Genomic DNA, 19114 nt, shown 5'->3' with positions numbered 1-19114 from the left:
CTTTTCTGATTAAGCCTCTACCTAAACCTATACAAGAAATCTGGGGTTACCTGTATTCTGGTGATGACTCCTTGATTTTCTTTGAAACTGAAAGATGGTTCTTTAAAAATTTTTTTTTTAATTTAAATTTTTTTAAAATTCTGCAATACCTAAGACATGCAAAAATATATAAAGAATAATACATACTGTGAACCTATTTCAGCTTAAAAAATAAAACATTCCACATATAGTTGCCTCTCTGACAGTTTCATCTCCTTATTCCCCCTCTCACCAGCTTATCATTCCCACACATGACCTTAACTTTTACTACATTTGTAAATATCCCTAAATTACATATAATATTATTTTGCTTGCTTTTAACTTTATGTAAATAGTGCAATGCACTATATGTTCTGTTGTCATCTGCTTTTTTCATCATTAAATCTTTAATCACACACAAATAGTTAAGCACTTGCTACTTTGGTTTCCCCGAATTACTCTGTTTTATAATAGGGCGCAGTGTTGATTTTATACTGTCTAAATAAGATTCTCTGATCATTAAATAAGCAGGGCTACCCATTTTGGGTTCAGAAGCTTTTCCCATCTATATTCTGACCCATGTTTGCTTATAGGATTGCCTAACGTTTTTTCATTCTGGAACACACCCATGAACTTGTTAGGACAAATCAGGGGAAGGCAAGAGCTTTCCACCCCATCTCACTCCCTCTTAACTGTCCAGCTGTCCAGCCATACCCAGCCCTCCCCTTCCTTCTTATCATGCCCATTGCCCACTTCCTCTGTGGAAGTCAAAAGCTTGAAACGAGAGCTCAGAAGAGAACCCAGGGTACTATGACATTCAGGGGATCATTCTACTTTGCATGAAAATATTTCACTTTGCTGATTGAACTTTGGAGTCCTTAGGCCCCTGATGATAACTCTTCAAAATGGCTAAGAACTTTGCCACTTATCCAGCAAATATTTATTGTTTGCTCACTGTGCCAGGTATCAGCAAATAACATGGTCCCTGTCCTCATGGAAGTCATAGTCTAGTGAGGAAGACAAGTATTGGTCACATAAATAAGTTAAAAAGTTGTAATTGTGGACAGTGCTGTGAAAGAATGTATATTATGGGGAGACTTTACCCAGGGGAGGGGTGGGGGCTGAGTGTGCCTTCCTGGGAAGTGATGATGTAACTGAGATCTAAAGACTATATGGGAGTTAACAAGGGAAAGAGAAGAGGTTGTTTCAGGTTAGACGCAAAGTCCTGGGAGCAGGAGGGACGCGGCATGTTTGTAGCGCTCGAACCCAGAAAGTGAGAAGTGAGGAGAGTGGGTGTGAGATGAGCTGGGAGAGGTGGGGCCAGGCCAGGTCTGGCCACGTGGGCCTTGGCAGGACTTTGTCTTCATTCTAAAAGCAATGGGAAGTAATTTGTTTCATGTGTTTTGTCATTTTTTTCCAGTTTAAAAAGCAGAAACTCCTCCTAGAACTAGACCAGTATGCCCCAGATGTGGCCGAACTCATCCGAACCCCTATGGAAATGCGTTACATCCCTCTGAAAGTGGCCCTGTTGTAAGTATTCTCTGACAAAACAGGGCTCAGTGCCAGCGAATGCGAGGAAAATCTGATGAGACTTTCTCATGTTGTTTGTTGTATTTTTGGAGATTTGCAGTCTTAGTCATCAAGTATTTGCTGTAGTTCTGTTGCACAACTGGGGTTCTGGCCAGCAAAAGAGACAGAGCCATTCTGTTTCTGTTGGGACAAAGCCCCACACAGGGACATGCACAATCAGCCCTTCACAAAGGCTTTTTCCCTCGATGCTGATCTGGGCTCCAGCCTACTTGTAACCAGCGTTTCTAAAAAGAAGTTCTTCAGTTGTGATATATGGATTGAATAAAATTCTGATCTTTATGTGGCTGTTCTTTCAAGCAGCTCCTATGTTTTTTGTATGATTTAGTCCCCCTTTGTGGTTCAGAAACTAAAGTAAAGTGCCAAACAGACCCATCCTAGCTAGGTGACCAGTATGGGAGATTGAAACTTGTTGAGGCTCTATGAAAAAATTCCCTATGAATACTCAGTGCTGCCAGTAAGTTTAATTCTTTCAGGTTATTCCTGTTTGTATTCCTCAGATAGGTAAATGTAAATAATTATTTGGTCAACTCATAGTCATTAAATATTAATAATATACTAATTTCTAGGGATATGCAGTAAACAGGACAGACAAGTTTCCTTGTGGAAAAACATGACTTTAGAACTTCAGAATTAGAAGGAGGCTTATGAGGACAGTTTATTCAACCCTCTGCTTTGTGTGTGAATCTCCCATTCAGTATTCCAGATAGGTGGCTATGCAGCTGCTTCTTGAATAACACCTGCTATTTACAAATAGCTTTTTTCCCCCTCTCACCAAACAATTTTGAGGTATCAGTTCCTATCTATGTATTTCAGAAATATTGGTGGAAATAATAGAACCAGAGGGTTAGCAACATTATGAATCCCTTATGGACTCATATGTCTCTTGGGGGTAGTTTTGTAATAGCAGCAGCCATTTCTTTAAAGGGTTGTGTAACAAGCCTTTCTGTAATTGCTGAAAAGAAAACACCAACAATTTCTGGGCCTTTGGCTTTAGAACTGCTAATCTTACAGCCCTGGGAGGTATTGAATTTAAGGTCTTTCTTTGTGAATAATAATTATAATCTCTCCCTGAGACACTGGTATATTTCTTCCTATCTGATAATCAGAATTATGTAACTGGTTTCCCTTTTCACTTTGTCTGCCAGGAAACTCAGAGCCAGATTTGAAGCTGATTATAACAATGCTGTGGAAGATCCATTTGGTCTTCTTTCTGTGGCCTTTAGTTTTTCCTTTTATTTATGTTTTCCCTGGTCTAGATTCTTTATTTCTCTTTTTGTTCTGCTGTTATTTTTCATCTGTTCTCATTTGAGCTGCCTCACATCTTTTGTGGAAGCAGGATAGAAATAAATACAAATAATAATCCATTATGACTATATAAGATTTTCCTACTTAGCATTTCAAATTCATTTTCTCAGTCAATTCCTTCCTACTTGAGGAAAAGACTAGGTGTTTCAGCTTCATTCATTCCCAGTGGAAGTTCAAGATGTCCTGTGAAGTTCTATGGCAGCTAACTTGCTGAATTCAGCAGGTACTTATTCTGTCCTTGGGGTCTGGCATGGTAGATGCAGCTTGACTACCAAAAGGGCTAAACCTAAGCTACTCTGACCTCTCGAATGGGAGTAGCCTCTGTCAGAGTTTAGAAACCTGATTGAGGAAAAAGCACTTTCCTGGTTTTCAGAGCCAACTGTAGCCATTCTTAAAATATATGACTCTGTGGGAATTGGTAGAATTTTCATCATTTTTGAAGTCTCTAGTAGTAGAAAGAACATTGGTTTTAAAGCCAGAAAAGCCTGATTTGGGATGTATTTATTAACTTGTGAAACCTTGGCAAATTCCTTAACCAGTGAGTCGCAGTTTCCTCATCTGCAGAACAGGAATCATGTTATTGCTAGTTTACAGGATCTCTGTGATGATTAAATATGACGGTTTTTCATGAAATGCATAGCACAGAGTAGGCAGTGAATGTTCAGTGTCTTTTACTCATTGGCCTCAACCCAACTCCATTCTCTTTTATTTAGGAGAACTCATTTCTAAGAAGTTGGCTTCCCTTGAGTATGCTTCTAGTAAATCTCTTGAACTTCCTGACTGTGGTGGCCTGGACTCCCTGGTCCTTTGACCAGGATTACTAATAACAAATATGTGTGTTTTTCCCCAGCTATCTCTTAAATCCCTACACGGTCTTGTCTTGTGTTGCCAAGTCTACCTGTGCCATCAACAACACCCTCATTGCTTTCTTCATTTTGACTACGATAAAAGGTAAGGCCCCAAAGGAAGGTACAAAACGCAGTCCCTGATTTGTGTAGGGTTTTGTAAAACTTTATGCTGTAGATTTTTTAAAAAACCAATGTAACACTTAAAAACATTTTTTAAAATTACAGTAGTAATATGTTTATTATAGGAAATTTAGCTAAGACAAGAGAAAAAAATTAATTAAAACATCCTGAAATTCTACCACTCAGAGAGTCACTATTAATATAGTTCAAACAAACAAACAAACAAACAAAGGCTTATAGTGAGAATGGCAGCCTTCTGCCTCTGTCTTCCCAGCCCTCGTTCAACTTCTCCAAAAGAACTACTTTCTGGCTTTTGCTAGTATTTATTTCCATATTTCTAAATAAGACTTCATATTGCTATTTCATGAATTATAAATTTTAAACATTATCTATTGCATTTCCATTACGGGAGATAAAGATTTAGCTCTTTTGTACCCATATCTTCACTTCCCTTTACCCAAGTTTCCTAGAGAAGTCAAGTCACGGTTTTGATTAAATCAGTAGTCAGTACCTATATTTTATGACACTATGTATGTATTATTCACTACTGGGCAAAGTAGTAACTATGATTACTTTTTCTTTCTTCTACAACCTTTTATTTTTCCCAGGGTTAATAATTGTCTTTTTTATTTTGCTTGTTTGGTTTTTTTCTTAGGCTTTGTACCAACCAGTATTTTTCCCCCAGTTGCTCTGCTGTAGATCTGTCAGTTGCCTAACAATAGTTTTTAACAAATGCTTAAATTCATCAAATAGTCTATCAGTTCCATTATTTTTCTGGAGACCTCCCTCACGCATCCTCCTTCCTGACCCAGTCTGTGCTGGTTGTTGTCTGGGCCTGGTGCAAAGCTGTCATGCTGGGACTTCCGTTTATAATTCTCCTGTGTTGTATGCCTTCTTTCCTGGGTTCCTTCTCTCCTTTATTCATTTCTTTCCTCTGTTTTGCTAAAGTACTTACTTTAGTAGTTTTCTAAGAAAGAGTGTATTCTCTTTTCTCTGTCTTCTTGTTTGGGACATACATTAGATATGTGTATGAGATATGTATTATGAGTCATTCCAGGTCTGAAAAAAGTCTTTGTTCCCGTTTAGCACCAAATTAATAGTTGGGGCAAGGTATATAATTCTAGACTGGAAAAACTTTTTCTTCAAAATTTTCTTCAAAATTTTGAAGGCAGTGCTTCATGGTCTGCTAGCATCCTGGTTGCTATTGAGCAGTTTGATGCCATTATGTGTAACCTAATTTTTCTCTCTGAAAGATTTAGGATTTTTTTATCCTCAGTGTTTTGAAATTTTGTGATGCTGTGTCTTGACCTGAGTCTTTGTTTCATTCATTATGCTGGACACTTGGTAGGCACTTTTAATAGAGAGACTAGAGTCCTTTAGTTCTGGAAAGTGTTTCTGTACTATTTTTCAAATTCTCTTTTCTCTGTCTTCTTGTTTGGGACATACATTAGATATTGGACTTTCTTGATTGATCTGATTTGCATATTTTATTTTCTATTTATTTTTCCATCTTTTTTACTTTTTCTGGAATATTTCATTGTTTTTATCTTCCAACCCTTTCATTGAATTTTTTATTTTTGTTTTCTTTATTTTTATTTTTTTGGGGAAGATTAGCCCTGAGCTAACATCTGCTGCCAATTCTCCTCCTTCTGCCGAGGAAACCTGGTCCTGAGCTAACATCCATGCCCATCTTCCTCCACCTTTTATGTGGGATGCATACCACAGCATGGCTTGCCGAGTGGTGCCATGTCCGCACCCGGGATCTGAACCAGTGAATCCCAGGCTACCACAGCGGAACGTGTGCACTTAACTGCTGTGCCACTGGGCTGGCCCCTGAATTTTTTACTTTTATATTATATTTTTAAGTTCTTTCTGGGTCTCCAGTTGTTTCTTTGATACATCCTATTATTATTTTATTACCACAATGTCCTTTCTTATTACTCTGAGTATTTTTTTTCAGTTTCCATCTGTTCTAAGTATAGTCTCTTTATCTTCCTGGTTCCCCCCCGCTTTTTTTTCCTGTTTGTTTTGGGCTCTATCTTTTATATGGGAAGATTTTTCTCTTATTTGTGCTGATCCTTGGCTGTCTGTTATTTAAGAGTGAGGCACTAACATTTATTTAATCTCATTACTTTTCAGCTCACACTTTTCTTCAGCCCATTACTGGGCTTAGTATCCCCTAGACCTGTGCCTCTTTAATTTTCTTCAAAACTGTAGTCTCTGGGGATGGAGTAGAAAGTTGTAAGGATGGGGTATCCAGGGGTAGTCACCTGGCTGCACATGGTTGAGATGAGACCTGAGGTTCTGACTGGTCTGAATACAAACTTGTAGCTTGCTTTTCATCTCTGTACCTTACCCCCACCTTCCACAGTACCTGATGCCTTCAAGGTGCTAAATTTCTCAGAAGCTCTTTGTGGTGAGTTGGCCTGATTTTTATTGGTATTCCTTTCTGGAGGCCATTGAGCTGTAATTTCTTCCATATTGCTAAGTCATTTACCCCTCTTCCATCTGCTTTATGTTTCTACTATTGTGTTAAAATTTATTTTGCTATAATCTCCTGTCCTGTTCTTTGTGGTTTAAGACCAGTTTTATTCCTTTATTGTCATTTTAGTGAGGTTTTGGAGGAAGAGATGATACACATGTGATTAATCTACCATTTTTAACTGGAAGTTTATTAGCATTTGGGGTATGTATTTCCAGATTGCGCCCCCCCCCCATTTTTCTTTCAGGCTTTTAAATATTATATCAATAACTATTGCCACAAAAATGTTATTTAACAAACCGCTCCAAAACTTAGAGGCTTAAAAGAACAATAAACATTTACTTGGCTTATGTAAGTCAGCTGATCTAGGTGGCTAGGCAGCTTGTTGGTTTTATTGGGGCTCATTCATGCAACAGTGGCTGGCAGGAGTTGGCTAATCTAGGGTGGGCTCCTTTCCACAAGTCTGTCATCCTCCTGGACCAGGAGACGAATTTAGCCATGTTCTTCTCATAGCGATGGCAGAGGTACAACTCTGAGTAAGCCCAATCAGGCATGCGCTTTTGAAGTTTCTGGTTGCATCACATGTCCTAGAATCCCACTGATCAAAACATAACACATGGCTGAGGCCAGGGGTGGAGACTTCCATCCTGTCCACAATGGGAGGGTACTGCAAAGTTACATGGCAAAGGGTGTAGACATAGGGAGGGGTGGAGAATTGGGGCCAATAATACAGTCTACCACATATATCAGTAAACATCTAGTTTGTCATTTTATTTTATTTATTTTTTTTTTTGTGAGGAAGATTGGCCCTGGACTAACATCTGTTGCCAATCTTCCTCTTTTTGCTTGAGGAAGATTGTTGCTGAGCTAACATCTATACCAATCTTCCTCTGTGTTACGTGGGATGCTGCCACAGTGTTGCTTGATGAGCGGTGCTGGGTCCATGCCTGGGATCCGAACCTGTGAGCTCTAGGCCACTGAAGTGGAACATGTGAACTCAACCACTACGCCACCAGGCCGGCCCCTAGTCTATCATTTTAAATGGTTGCATACTATTCTGTTGTATGGATGAATGTAGAGAAGTTCTTTAACCAACTTCTACTGTTAAATATTTAGGTAATTTTCCAGTTTTAAGCTATTAAAATAATACTACAATTAATTTTGTAATATACAGTAATTTTCGCACCCATGTTCAGTTTTCTTTTTTCTTTTTTTTTTTGTTTTTAAAGATTGGCACCTGAGCTAACAATGGTTGCTAATCTTCATTTTATTTTTTCTGCTTTTTCTCCCCAAATCCCCCCAGTACATAGCTGTATATTTTAGTTGTGGGTCCTTCTAGTTGTGGCATGTGGGACACCGCCTCACCATGGCCTGATGAGTGGTGCCATGTCCGCACCCAGGATCCGAACCAGCGAAACCCTGGGCCACTGCAGCGGAGTGCGTGAACTTAACCACTTGGCCATGGGGCCGGCCCCCAGTTATTTTCTTACAGTAAAGTCCTAGAAATAGAATTATTGTGACACTGGGTGTGCACCTTCTTTAAGATTACTGAAATTTTTTGCTAAATTGCCTTTAAGCGTTTTACCAATTTATACTCCCGTAAGAAGTTGTATGAAAGTTCTTATTTCCCTAAATTGTTGCTGAATAGTTTGCACACTCGGGAAATAAAGAATCAAAAGTTATACATAGAACCTTTTACTTACAGTTTAGAGTGGCACATGGGAATGATTTAGGTCTTCATTAGACGTTGTTTCTCTTAGAGTGGCTGTGGGTGGTCTTTCTGTAGACCCTTTAGCTTAACTTATTATCAGGTTACTTAAAATGACTAGATATTGCATAAACCGAATTGTCTTTTTCTGAAGATTGTGATCATTTCATCAGAAACAACTCTGAAATAGTAAAGACTCTTTGCCGTCTGAGAATACTCCCTGCCTCAGTCTGTATTTCCAGAGTAGCAGGCTCAGGTAGACTGATTTATCAAGGTGTCTATTAAAATAAAGGAATATATGCTGCAGCCTGGCAGAGGAACTATGAGTATTGGCCTTTGGAAATGTCACCTTTAAAACGGCTGGGCACAAAGATAGAAAGACTGAAGACATGGCCTCTGAAGGTGTGTGCAGTAGGCATCTCACACAAAAACGAAGTGTGCCATTTTAAAAACATCTTTTGCACAACCCTTTAATCAATGGAGAGGTTTTGTTTAGGGGAAAAACATGTAAAGAAGTTATGTGTATCTCTTTTGCAGCTACGTTGTTTTTGGTTCCACAGGGCAAATGTTTTTATTATTATATTATTCTAGATTTCTGTCGAATAAATTCATAGACATTTTTGTAATGTTATACACACAATTTTGTTGAACTCTTATCACTTATTTCATGTGAATCATGTATGACATTGGTCACATATTTGTCAGTTTCTTTAAATCTAAATTTAATTTTTCTTAATTTTAGGAGTAGTTCAAGTACTTGGTAAGAATGAAAGAAATTCAAACATATAAAATGAGAAGTAAGTCTTTCATCACCTTGCCCCACCTCCACTTCCATTCCTCAGGTATATTTGTCATGGGGTCCCAGGCTTTCACTTTTGCTGGACATGTAAGTTATGTTTCATTGTTGACACCTGTAAATAGAGACCATCGCAAATTACATTTCTAATCTATTAAAATATTTGAAGAATTCTGTTTTAGTTAGGTCTCTGAACTACTCTAACTCTTGGAGTGTATTAGTAATCCCTACTAATAGTGTATACAGTAAAGTTAGTTCAGTTATGAAATCTGCAAGTCCTATTTCTACATTTGACATTTGTACCACATAATTAGATATTTAATAAAATTAATAAGGGAATAATTCACTTTTTATTTAAAGAAGAAAACAGTTGGAAGAATTCACAAAGGAAGGAATATAAATGACTAAAATATATGAAAAAATATTCAACTACATAGATAATCATTAAAGAAAAGCAAACTGAAATAACAAAGAAATGGGTTTTTTTTTCCCCCTGTTAGATTGGCAAAGATTTTAGAAGATAAATCTCAGTGCTGGCAAAGGTTCTATCAAATAGGTATTCCCCCCATGGCAAGTCGACTTATCAATGAGTACAGTCCTCTTGGGAAGCAGTTTGGCAGTAGTCTTAAAATGTTTGTACTTTTGATTAATTCTACTTTTGAGAACTCATCCTAAAGTAATGCAGAAATACAGACAAAACTTTATGGTGCAAAGTCATTAATTGCAGGATTATTATAATGACCAGAAAAATCGGAAAATACTTCAAAATAGAGAGAGGAATGGCTAAGTAAAACATGGTTTGCCCATGTCGTTAAATAAAATACAGTTTACCCATGCACATGATGTTTAAAAATAATTGTAAATTATGTGAGAATACATTTGTAAAGCAGAATACAAAATTGTATATTTTAATAAAATGTAGTCTGAACTATGTTAAAACAGTAAAATTAGATAGAAAATAGATTCCAAAAGAGTAATACTTGTTTCTGTAGAGTGAGTTCATGAGTGATTTTTCTTTCCTTTTCGATTTTTTTTTTCTTTTTGAGGAAGATTAGCCCTGAGCTAACATCTGCTGCCAATCCTCCTCTTTTTGCTGAGGAAGACTGGCCCTGAGCTAACATCCGTGTCCATCTTCCTCTACTTTATATGTGGGACACATACCACAGCGTGGCTTGCCAAGCGGTGCCATGACCTCATCCGGGATCCGAACCTGTGAACCCCGGGCCACTGAAGTGGAACGTGTGCACTTAACCGCTGTGCCACTGGGCCAGCCCCATCTTTCCTTTTCATATTTGTTTTTTTCCCAAATTTTCTTCAATGAGCACATAATTAAAAATAAATTAACTTGCTTAATAAAAAGATAGGGACAGCGGAAGTAAACCTGGCAACTCTCTCCCCAGACTTCCATGGAGCAGGTGCCCCACAGGAGGGAGTGGCTTTGTTTGCTTTGTCCCCTTGACTCCTTCTACTTACTCTCCCTTGGCTTCCTCTGTGGCAGCCGAGGGTTGCCTGGGACACACTGAGAGCTGCATGCCAGGACAAGGCCCAGGCCATTGTTTTGTAATGTCCTTGTTGGGGTGTTGGCCAGGAAACACAGGTCTGTGGGCAGGGTTGATGTTAGTTTAGTGGGGTAGCTTGGGTTTCACTTCAAAGGTTGGTGCTTTGGTCAAGGGGTACTCTGCCTTTCAGTGAGCTAATTAAAATATTCCATCCCTGTGAAGTAGTCTTCATTAGGCTTTAAAAAGGAAAACAAACAGATGTTAATAGGTACTCCTGCTTGTTCACTGTTGGTGTTTGTCAACAATGAGATGTCCCAGAGTAGGAATTTTTGAGTTTTGCCACCTAAGGACCCTTCCAACTCCTCTTCTTCCATCAAAAGAGGCCTGAGTGACAGGACTTGCTTCCCATGGAAAAAGAAGGATCCCAGTACTATCAGAGGCAGTCCAGAGTGATTAAGAGCTCAGGCTGCTCTGATGTCAGACAGATCGGGTAGCTAATCCCGGCTCCACCATTTCCTGGCTCTATCACCTTGAGCAAGTCACGTAACTGTTCTGGGCCTCAGTTTCCTTATCTGTAACATGAGGATTGAAACAGTCCCTGCTGCATAGGGTGAATATAAAGAATGGATGAGATGGTGCATGTAAAACACTTAGCATGGTGTAGGGTCATGTACTAAGTGCTCAATAAATGGTGGTACTGCTTGTCACTCTCAATAATATCCTCCTTTTTAAAAGATCCCTCAGGATTGATGGGGTCTCCCTGAGCCGTCTGGGGACGACTAGGAGAAGGTTAGAATGAGAAGTTTTCTTCTTGGCACCCAGTCCTAGAAGAGCAATGTCAGAGTGATGATCCTGAGGCCTGATGAGCCCATCACTTCATATCGGGTTCCTCTAGGGTAAAGCCCTGCCCTTGAAGAGAGTTGTAGAGGACAAGGACCCAAGGACACTAGGACCAAGCAGCCTGGGGTTTCATTAGATCAACCCAGCTTCAAAACCTGCCAGTTCAGGTTACCAGTTCTGTAGCCTCATGCAAATCACACAGCCTCAAGAGCTTCAGTTTGATCACAGAGATAATATCTACCTCGTGGATTAGTGGAGGAAAATGAGAACTATAAAATGCTTAGTATGCTTCCTTAGCAGAACCCGCTCAACAAATAGTCGCTCTGCTTATTGTGATTTTTATGGCACAGCCAAAGATTGACATCAAGAAGGTAGCGTAGTGATGCAGATAAAAGAGTACAGGGTCTGGAATGAGACTGTCTGGGTTCACATCCTATTACTGTTATTCACTGGTTTTGTGACCCTATGCAAATAAACTCTCTGTCCTTCCGTTTCCGTATCTGTAAAATGGGGATAGTAATAGTACCCACTTTATGGAGTTATTGGAGGGACTAAATGACTTAAATATGTCTAAAGTGCTTGCAGTCCTGGCTGGAACAGAGAATGTGCTCAGTAAATTATCATCATTATCGTTGATATGGATGGACTAGTCTGAGAGAGCCTGCCTTGTTAAAAGAGCACTTGGCAAGGAGTGTAGTACATTGGGCCAGGCCCCAGCATCATCTCCTCCTCCCCAGCAATCTTGCTTGTTGCTCAGGCCCTAGCGCAACTTTCTCTTCTGAGTGTCCTTTAGGACCTGAGTCCTTTTGACCACATTCCACTCTGTCCCACTGCTTGTCTCAGCACAGGTCACTGTCTATGACCTAGCCTCTGCTCATTCCACTTGAAATATAGATGTTGAACAAGCATTCACGGCCCCACCTCATCTGCATTCCTACTCTATCCTGTAGCTATGCCACCCACCCAGGCCCAGATCACTTCAAGGTGCAGTCCCTGGAGGCAGAGTGTTACCCCAGGTCCTGCCTAGGCTTGTTTTGGCCCCTACCCTGACACAAATAGACAGTTGGAAAACATATTCAAAGCTAGATTGGGTAGATGATGAAATTCCCTGATACTATAGCCAGTGAATGTATACATTTGATTGATTTACTTTAATGGTCTCGTGATAAGGCTGAAGACTGGGGCTTGTACAGAAAACTTAGCGTGTGAGTATCTGGGCTCTACTAGCAGATAAAAGGTAGGTTACATCTTTTTTTGGTAAAACTCAGAGTCCTCTTGGCATACTTCCTCCTGGTTAGATGAGGAGTATGCTCTACCTCTTGCCCAAATGAGGCTGCCATTTCAGGCATTATTTGAAATGTCATACCTAGGCCTGTGGGTAGATGTTTTTGGATGACTGTGCAAGCTAAGCCCTCCATCATATGACCCCTACATACCTGCTTGCAGAGACTTTTTAGATTATAATTTTTTTGAGGTAACATTGGTTTATAACATTATGTAAGTTTCAGTTGTACAATATTATAATTTGACATCTGTATATACTACAGCATGCTCACCACCAAAGTCTAGTTTCCATTCGTCACCATACAGTTGACCCCCTTTACCCATTTTGCCCACTCCCAGCCCCCTACCCCTCTGGTAACTACCAGTCTGTTGTCTGCTTCTATGAATTTGTTCATTTGTTTTTATTTTGTTTTGTTTTTTATATTCCACATATGAGTTAAGTCATACTGTATTCATCTTCCTCTGTCTGACTTATTTCACTTAGCGTAGTACTCTCAAGGTCCAGCTACGTTGTTGCAAATGGCAAGATTTCATCTTTTTTATAGCCGAATAGTATTCCATTGTATATATCTATACACCACATCTTCTTTATCCATTCTTCTGTCAAGGGGCACTTAGGTTGTTTCCATGTCTTGGCTATTGTTTATGATGCTGCAGTGAAATAGGGGAGCAGATGTCTTTTCGAATTAGTGTTTTCTATTCTTTGGGTAAATACCCAGAAGTGGAATAACTGGATCATATGGTAGTTCTATTCTTAATTTTTTGAGGAATCTCCATACTGTTTTCCAAAGTGGCTACACCAATTTACATTCCCACCAAAGGTGTATGAGGATTCCCTTTTCTCCGCATCATTTTCTACGCTTGTTATTTCTTTTCTTTTTGATAATAGTTATTCTAATAGGTGTGAGGTGATATCTCATTGTGGTTTTGATTTGCGTTTCCTCAATAACTAGTCGTGTTGAACATCTTTTTGTGTGCCTGTTGGCTATCTTTATGTGTTCTTTGGAAAAATGTCTGTTTAGATCCTCTGCCTTTCTTTTAACTGAATTGTGTTTTTTTGTCGTTGAATTGTATGAGTTCTTTTTTTGTTTTGGATGTTAACCCCTTATCAGATATATGATTTCCAAATATCTTCTCCCATTTGGTAGGTTGTCTTTTCATTTTGTTACGATTTCCTTTGTTGTGCAGAAGCTTTTCAGTTAGATGTAGTCCCATTTGTTTATTTTTGCTTTTGGTTTCCTCGCCTGAAGAGACATATCCGAAAAGATATTGCTAGGATCAATGTCAAAGATCGTACTGCCTATGTTTTCTTTTAGAAGTTTTATGGTTTCAGGTTTTACATTTAAGTCTTTAAACTATTTTGAGTTAATTTTTTGTATGATGTAAGATAGCAGTGTAGTTTCATTCTTTTATGTGTAGCTGTAGATTGCTTTTTATTTGAAGTATAACATATATACAGATGCACAAATCATTCGTGGATAGTCCAATGAATTTTCACAAAATGTTAATTTGTTTTGGTCTTGTAACCAAAACCATTTGTTTGGTTTTGAGTAACCAGCACACAAATTAAGAAACACAATGCTGGTGCTGGCCCTGTGGCATAGAGGTTAAGTCCATTGCACTCCGCTTTGGTGGGCCAGGTTTGTGGGTTCAGATCCTGGGCTGAGACCTACACCACTGTCAAGCCATGCTGTGGCAGCAACCCACATATAAAGTAGAGGAAGATTGGCACAGATGTTAGCTTAGGGCTAATCTTACTCAAGCAAAAAAAAAGAGGAAGATTGGCAACAGATGTTAGCTCAGAGTGAATCTTCCTCACCAAAAAAGAAAGAAAGAAAGAACGAAACAGAATGTTACCAACATCCGCAAGAGCCCCTTCTGTGCCCTCTTCTAGTCATTCCTCCTAATTCTCACCCTGTTTTTGCCATGTTGAGCTAATTACAGTTCCCAGCCCCCCACCCCCAGCACACCATTCTCTCTCTCACCTTCCTGCCTGTGTACATGCTGTTCCTTTGGACTGCTGGCTTACCTCCTCATTGTTCATAACTCAGCTGTCAGCCTGCCCTAATGGGCCAGGTATGCTTCCTTTGTACTTTCCTCCTGTGTTTTGTCGTTGTTTACCGGGAGCTCCCTGAGGACAGAGACTGTCTGAGTCACCAGTCTCCTTGGCACCCAGCACAGACTTGGCATAGAGCGGGCACTCCAGAAATGTTTGCTTATTGAACAGTTTGTCTAAAATATTTGAAGCCACCTTTTACTTTTCTTTATCTCCCCTGACTCTGCCCCAAGCATATATCATCCTCCTTCTGCCTTCCTAACCCATTCTTCTTGCCCCTTCTAGCTTTTTTCCAAACATCTCAGCCCTCTCTGAGTGTCTTGTGTGCCTCCATACTCCCCCTCACTTTTGATCAGACTGTGCATGTGCTCCATCCACACCTGCCCCAGCATCCCACATACCAGGCTCCTGACTGTTGGAGCACTATGTTTCTGCCCCCGGACTGCAGGCCTCAGCCATCCGAGGATAGTGTACTCCACAGAGAGCATTCTCTGTGCCCGGCCCCCTGCCATAACAAGTCCTCAGCTGCTATGCTGCAGGTTCTGTTTTTTTCAAGAGTCAGATTTATTTTGTGCTTTGCCCATGTTTCATTACCCTGTGTTTTATACTTCATAAGTTTTCCTTCCTCAGTAACATTGGTTTCAACTAGACTTATTATGGTGATCATTTAGCAGTATATACAAATATCAAATCAGTATGTTGTGCACCTTAAACTAATATAATGTTATATGTCAATTATATCTCAATTAAAAAAAGAACATTGGTTTCCTTTAATATGCTTGCGTTTTTTAAAGAATTTAATATGTATCACTGAATGATATTCATTCATTCATTCACACGTATGCCAGGTGGTAGAGATTCAAAGTTAAGAGAGGATTATTGCCCTTGAGAAACTCATGGACAAATGGGGAGAGAGAGAAACATTAGCAAATTATTATAAGACAGTATCAGTATTGAATGAGTTAAGAGAATAGGCACTGGAATCAGCAGAGTGGGTTTGGGTACATTACTTAACCTTTCTGTTTCTGTGCCTTGGTTTCTTCATCTGTAAAATGGATAGAATAAAAATGGGTAAAGAATAGAGCTTTCACGAGGTTGTTGTGATATTTAATGGGGGCCTTTTTTGAGTCAGGCACTGTTCTTGATGCAGAGGATACAGAGGATAGGTCCCTGGTACCTAGTATGTGATCGATAAATGTAGCTCTAATCACTATTGTTATCAACTCTGCTTAGGCCTCATGGAGGAAGTGACATGAGACCTGGCCACTGAAGGGTGGGTCTCTACTACAAAGCCGGCAGAGAAGGACAGCTTAGACAGGATGAATAGCCTGAGAACAGACATGGAAGAATGAAAGGGCATGATGTTTTCAAAAACGAGGGAATGATCCAATATAGCTGGGGGACAGGGTATGTGTAGCAGAGTGGTAAGAGGTGAGGCTGGAGAAAAAAGACCCAGATTGTGAAGGGTCTTGTTTGCTTTTGGAGTTTGGACTTAATTTGATAGATGAAATAGAACCATCAGAAGTCTTTAAAGAGGACCTTGTCACAATCTAAACTGTTTTAGAAGGATCCTTCTGGTGCTTTTGTGGAGAATGGACTAGATGGGAGGGGTTTGGGGAGACCATTGAGGAGGAGAAGGAAGAGGCTGCTGAAACTCTTGGTGAGAGTGAGAACTGCAGTGACGAATGCTTCAGAGGTGGATCAACAGAGCATGTGACTGGTGTAAGGAGTGTGGAGGAAGAGGGTGAAAGCACAGCTGGGGTGTCCAGGGGCATATTAATGCCATTTACTGACAGAGAGAATAGCAGAAAGGAATTTTTCCTTCCTAATGATTCCATCCAAGGCAGGCAGACTGCTTCTTCCTCATCTTGGGAACAAGTATTCTAAAACTCACAAGTCCATTCTATTAGGCTAATGAGCCCTTTCTTCTCTCTTGGGCCTTATAAATAGTCAGCTACTCCTGACGAGTAATTGCTGATCTCAGGCAATTAGGGCAGAAGGTGGCTATGTTTATTTCACTCCCTGGTGTCTCCTGGGGAAGAGAGGTGAAAGTCATGTGTTTGTTTTCACCACATTTTTAAGAATGGATGGAGGCAGAACATTAGCCTCCCTCCTCTGGTAATAGACACATGGGCCTCCTTTCTCTCCCACACCCAGTATCTGTGGAAAGCCATGTTAACTTTAAAAATTCTTTGCAGTTTTTACCTCTCTTAGCCAGTTTTCCACAAAATGTCATTCAGATTTTTGGCCAAGTCAAGGACTCCTGAGCCCACCCTAGCTGTTGGGCTCCAGAACAGCTGCTTTCCCACCACTGCCATCTCCCTATCTCAGAGTTGACCTGGTTCTGGTTATAGGTGTCTGCAGCTCAGCAGGTGTGTGGGGGCCTCTGCTGGTGGATCAGCTTGGCTTGGCATGACCCTGTCCCTGCTCAGTCATGTTTACAAGTACCCTGGCTATAGGACATCATGCCTGGTAGTAATCAACATGGCAAGACAGCCCACCCCATAGAATTCTGTCCTTGGTCTTTTACTTCCAGCTTCCTCCTTTCTCTGCCTTCTTTCCACTTTCTTTCAACCATGAATTATTCCTAGCTGGTGAGTTTCCTTGGTTTGAGGGATGGAACACTCAAAGTTCTTTCCGTTCCACTCCATGTCCTATGAAGTAGTCATATTCATGACCCTCCTTCTTCTAAGAAGGCTCTTAGATGTTTCAAGTATATAGACCATTTTGGTGGGCAAGTGATCCTATGGAACATCTCCTTCTGTTGTCTCTGGAGCTGAGCTGGGAGAGGGTAAAATTCCTTGGACTGAGTGGAGTGACTAGTTCCTCCTTTTATGAAACATTATTGAGAGGATGTCTGTTATTTTTGGTAAACAGTTGACCCCACATTAATAAGAGTGACCATGGGTACTGCCATTTTATGAAACACTACCGTTGTAAGACACCCGCCTTGGATCATCAATTGCACCCTAATTCTGGGCCACTTTGAAACCTCTGTTGTAAACTAGGGTTCTCTAGCCTTGCTTTTAAGGTACTTGCTTTTAGGTTACTTCATTGTCTTATGCCATTTGAAAGGGAGTGGCTATTTTTTTTTTTCAGTTTTTTTTTTTATTGAATTATTGATAGGTTACAATCTTGTGAAATTTCAATTGTACATTAATGTTTGTCAGTCATGTTGTAGGTGCACCACTTCACCCTTTGTGCCCACCCCCCACCCCACCTTTCGCCTGGTATCCACTAAACTGTTCTTGGTCCATAGTTTTAAATTCCTCATATGAGTGGAGTCATACACAGATTATCTTTCTCTTGCTGGCTTATTTCACTTAACATAATTCTCTCAAGGTCCATCCATGTTATTGCAAATGGAATGATTTTGTTCTGTTTTGCAGCTGAGTAGTATTCCATTGTATATATGTACCACATCTTCTTTATCCATTCATCTGTTGATGGGCACTTAGGTTGCTTCCACGTCTTGGCTATTGTAAACAGTGCTGCAATAAACATTGGGGTGCACAGGACTTTTGGGATTGCTGACTTCAGGCTCTTTGGATAAATACCCAGTAGTGGGATGGCTGGATCGTATGGTAGTTCTATTTTTAGTTTTTTGAGGAATCTCCATACTGTTTTCCATAGTGGCTGCACCAGTTTGCATTCCCACCAGCAGTGTATGAGGGTTCCTTTTTCTCCGCAACCTCTCCAACATTTGTTGCTATTAGTTTTAGATATTTTTGTCATTCTAACGGGTGTAAGGTGATATCTTAGTGTAGTTTTGATTTGCATTTCCCTGATGATCAGCGACGATGAGCATCTTTTCATGTGCCTATTGGCCATCAGTATATCTTCTTTGGAGAAATGTCTGTTCATGTCTCCAGCCCATTTTTTGATTGGGTTGTTTGATGTTTTGTGATTGAGTTGCGAGAGTTCTTTATATATTAAGGATATTAAGCCTTTGTCAGATATATGACTTGCAAATATTTTTTCCCAGTTAGTGGGTTGTTTTTTTGTTTCAATCCTGTTTTCATTTGCCTTGAAAAAGCTCTTTAATCTGATGAAGTCCCATTTGTTTATTCTTTCTATTGTTTCCCTTCTCTGAGAAGGCATGGTGTCCGAAAAGATCCTTTTAATACTGATGTCAAAGAGTGTACTGCCTACGTTTTCTTCTAGAAGCCTTATGGTTTCAGGTCTCACCTTTAGGTCTTTAATCCATTTTGAGTTTATTTTGGTGAATGGTGAAAAAGAATGGTCAATTTTCATTCTTTTACATGTGGCTTTCCAGTTTTCCCAGCACCATTTGTTGAAAAGACTTTCTTTTCTCCATTGTATGCCCTCAGCTCCTTTGTCAAAGATAAGCTGTCCATAGATGTGTGGTTTTATTTCTGGGCTTTCAATTTTGTTCCATTGATCTGTGCACCTGTTTTTGTACCAGTACCATGCTGTTTTGATTACTGTAGCTTTGTAGTATGTTTTGAAGTCAGGGATTGTGATGCCTCCCGTTTTGTTCTTTTTTCTCAGGATTGCTTTAGCAATTCGGGGTCTTTTGTTGCCCCATATGAATTTTAGGATTCTTT

At 39.9% G+C, this 19114-nt stretch overlaps 1 protein-coding gene and 1 long non-coding RNA gene across 7 annotated transcripts in view; one reads left to right on the top strand and one right to left on the bottom strand.

The window, feature by feature from the left end:
* PIGU (phosphatidylinositol glycan anchor biosynthesis class U) overlaps positions 1 to 19114 on the top strand; it is a 114811-nt gene that overhangs the window by 56283 nt on the left and 39414 nt on the right. For all 6 annotated transcript variants that reach the window (XM_070588122.1, XM_070588123.1, XM_070588121.1 and 3 more), the window contains 2 exons: positions 1439 to 1548; positions 3764 to 3864. In XM_070588122.1, coding sequence (XP_070444223.1) covers positions 1439 to 1548; positions 3764 to 3864 — 211 coding nt within the window. The remainder of the gene's footprint in view (positions 1 to 1438; positions 1549 to 3763; positions 3865 to 19114) is intronic.
* On the bottom strand, positions 8782 to 10305 carry LOC139078060 (uncharacterized). Its single transcript, XR_011530791.1, has 2 exons — positions 10029 to 10305; positions 8782 to 8982 (listed from the first exon to the last, which is right to left on the bottom strand). It is a non-coding gene; the product is annotated as an uncharacterized lncRNA (long non-coding RNA).

Source organism: Equus przewalskii, chromosome 21 (assembly GCF_037783145.1).
Source record: "Equus przewalskii isolate Varuska chromosome 21, EquPr2, whole genome shotgun sequence".
Classification (NCBI taxonomy): Eukaryota; Metazoa; Chordata; class Mammalia; order Perissodactyla; family Equidae; genus Equus; species Equus przewalskii.
The sequence above is the reverse complement of the archived record's forward strand: the minus strand, read 5'-3'. Positions and strand labels throughout refer to the sequence as shown.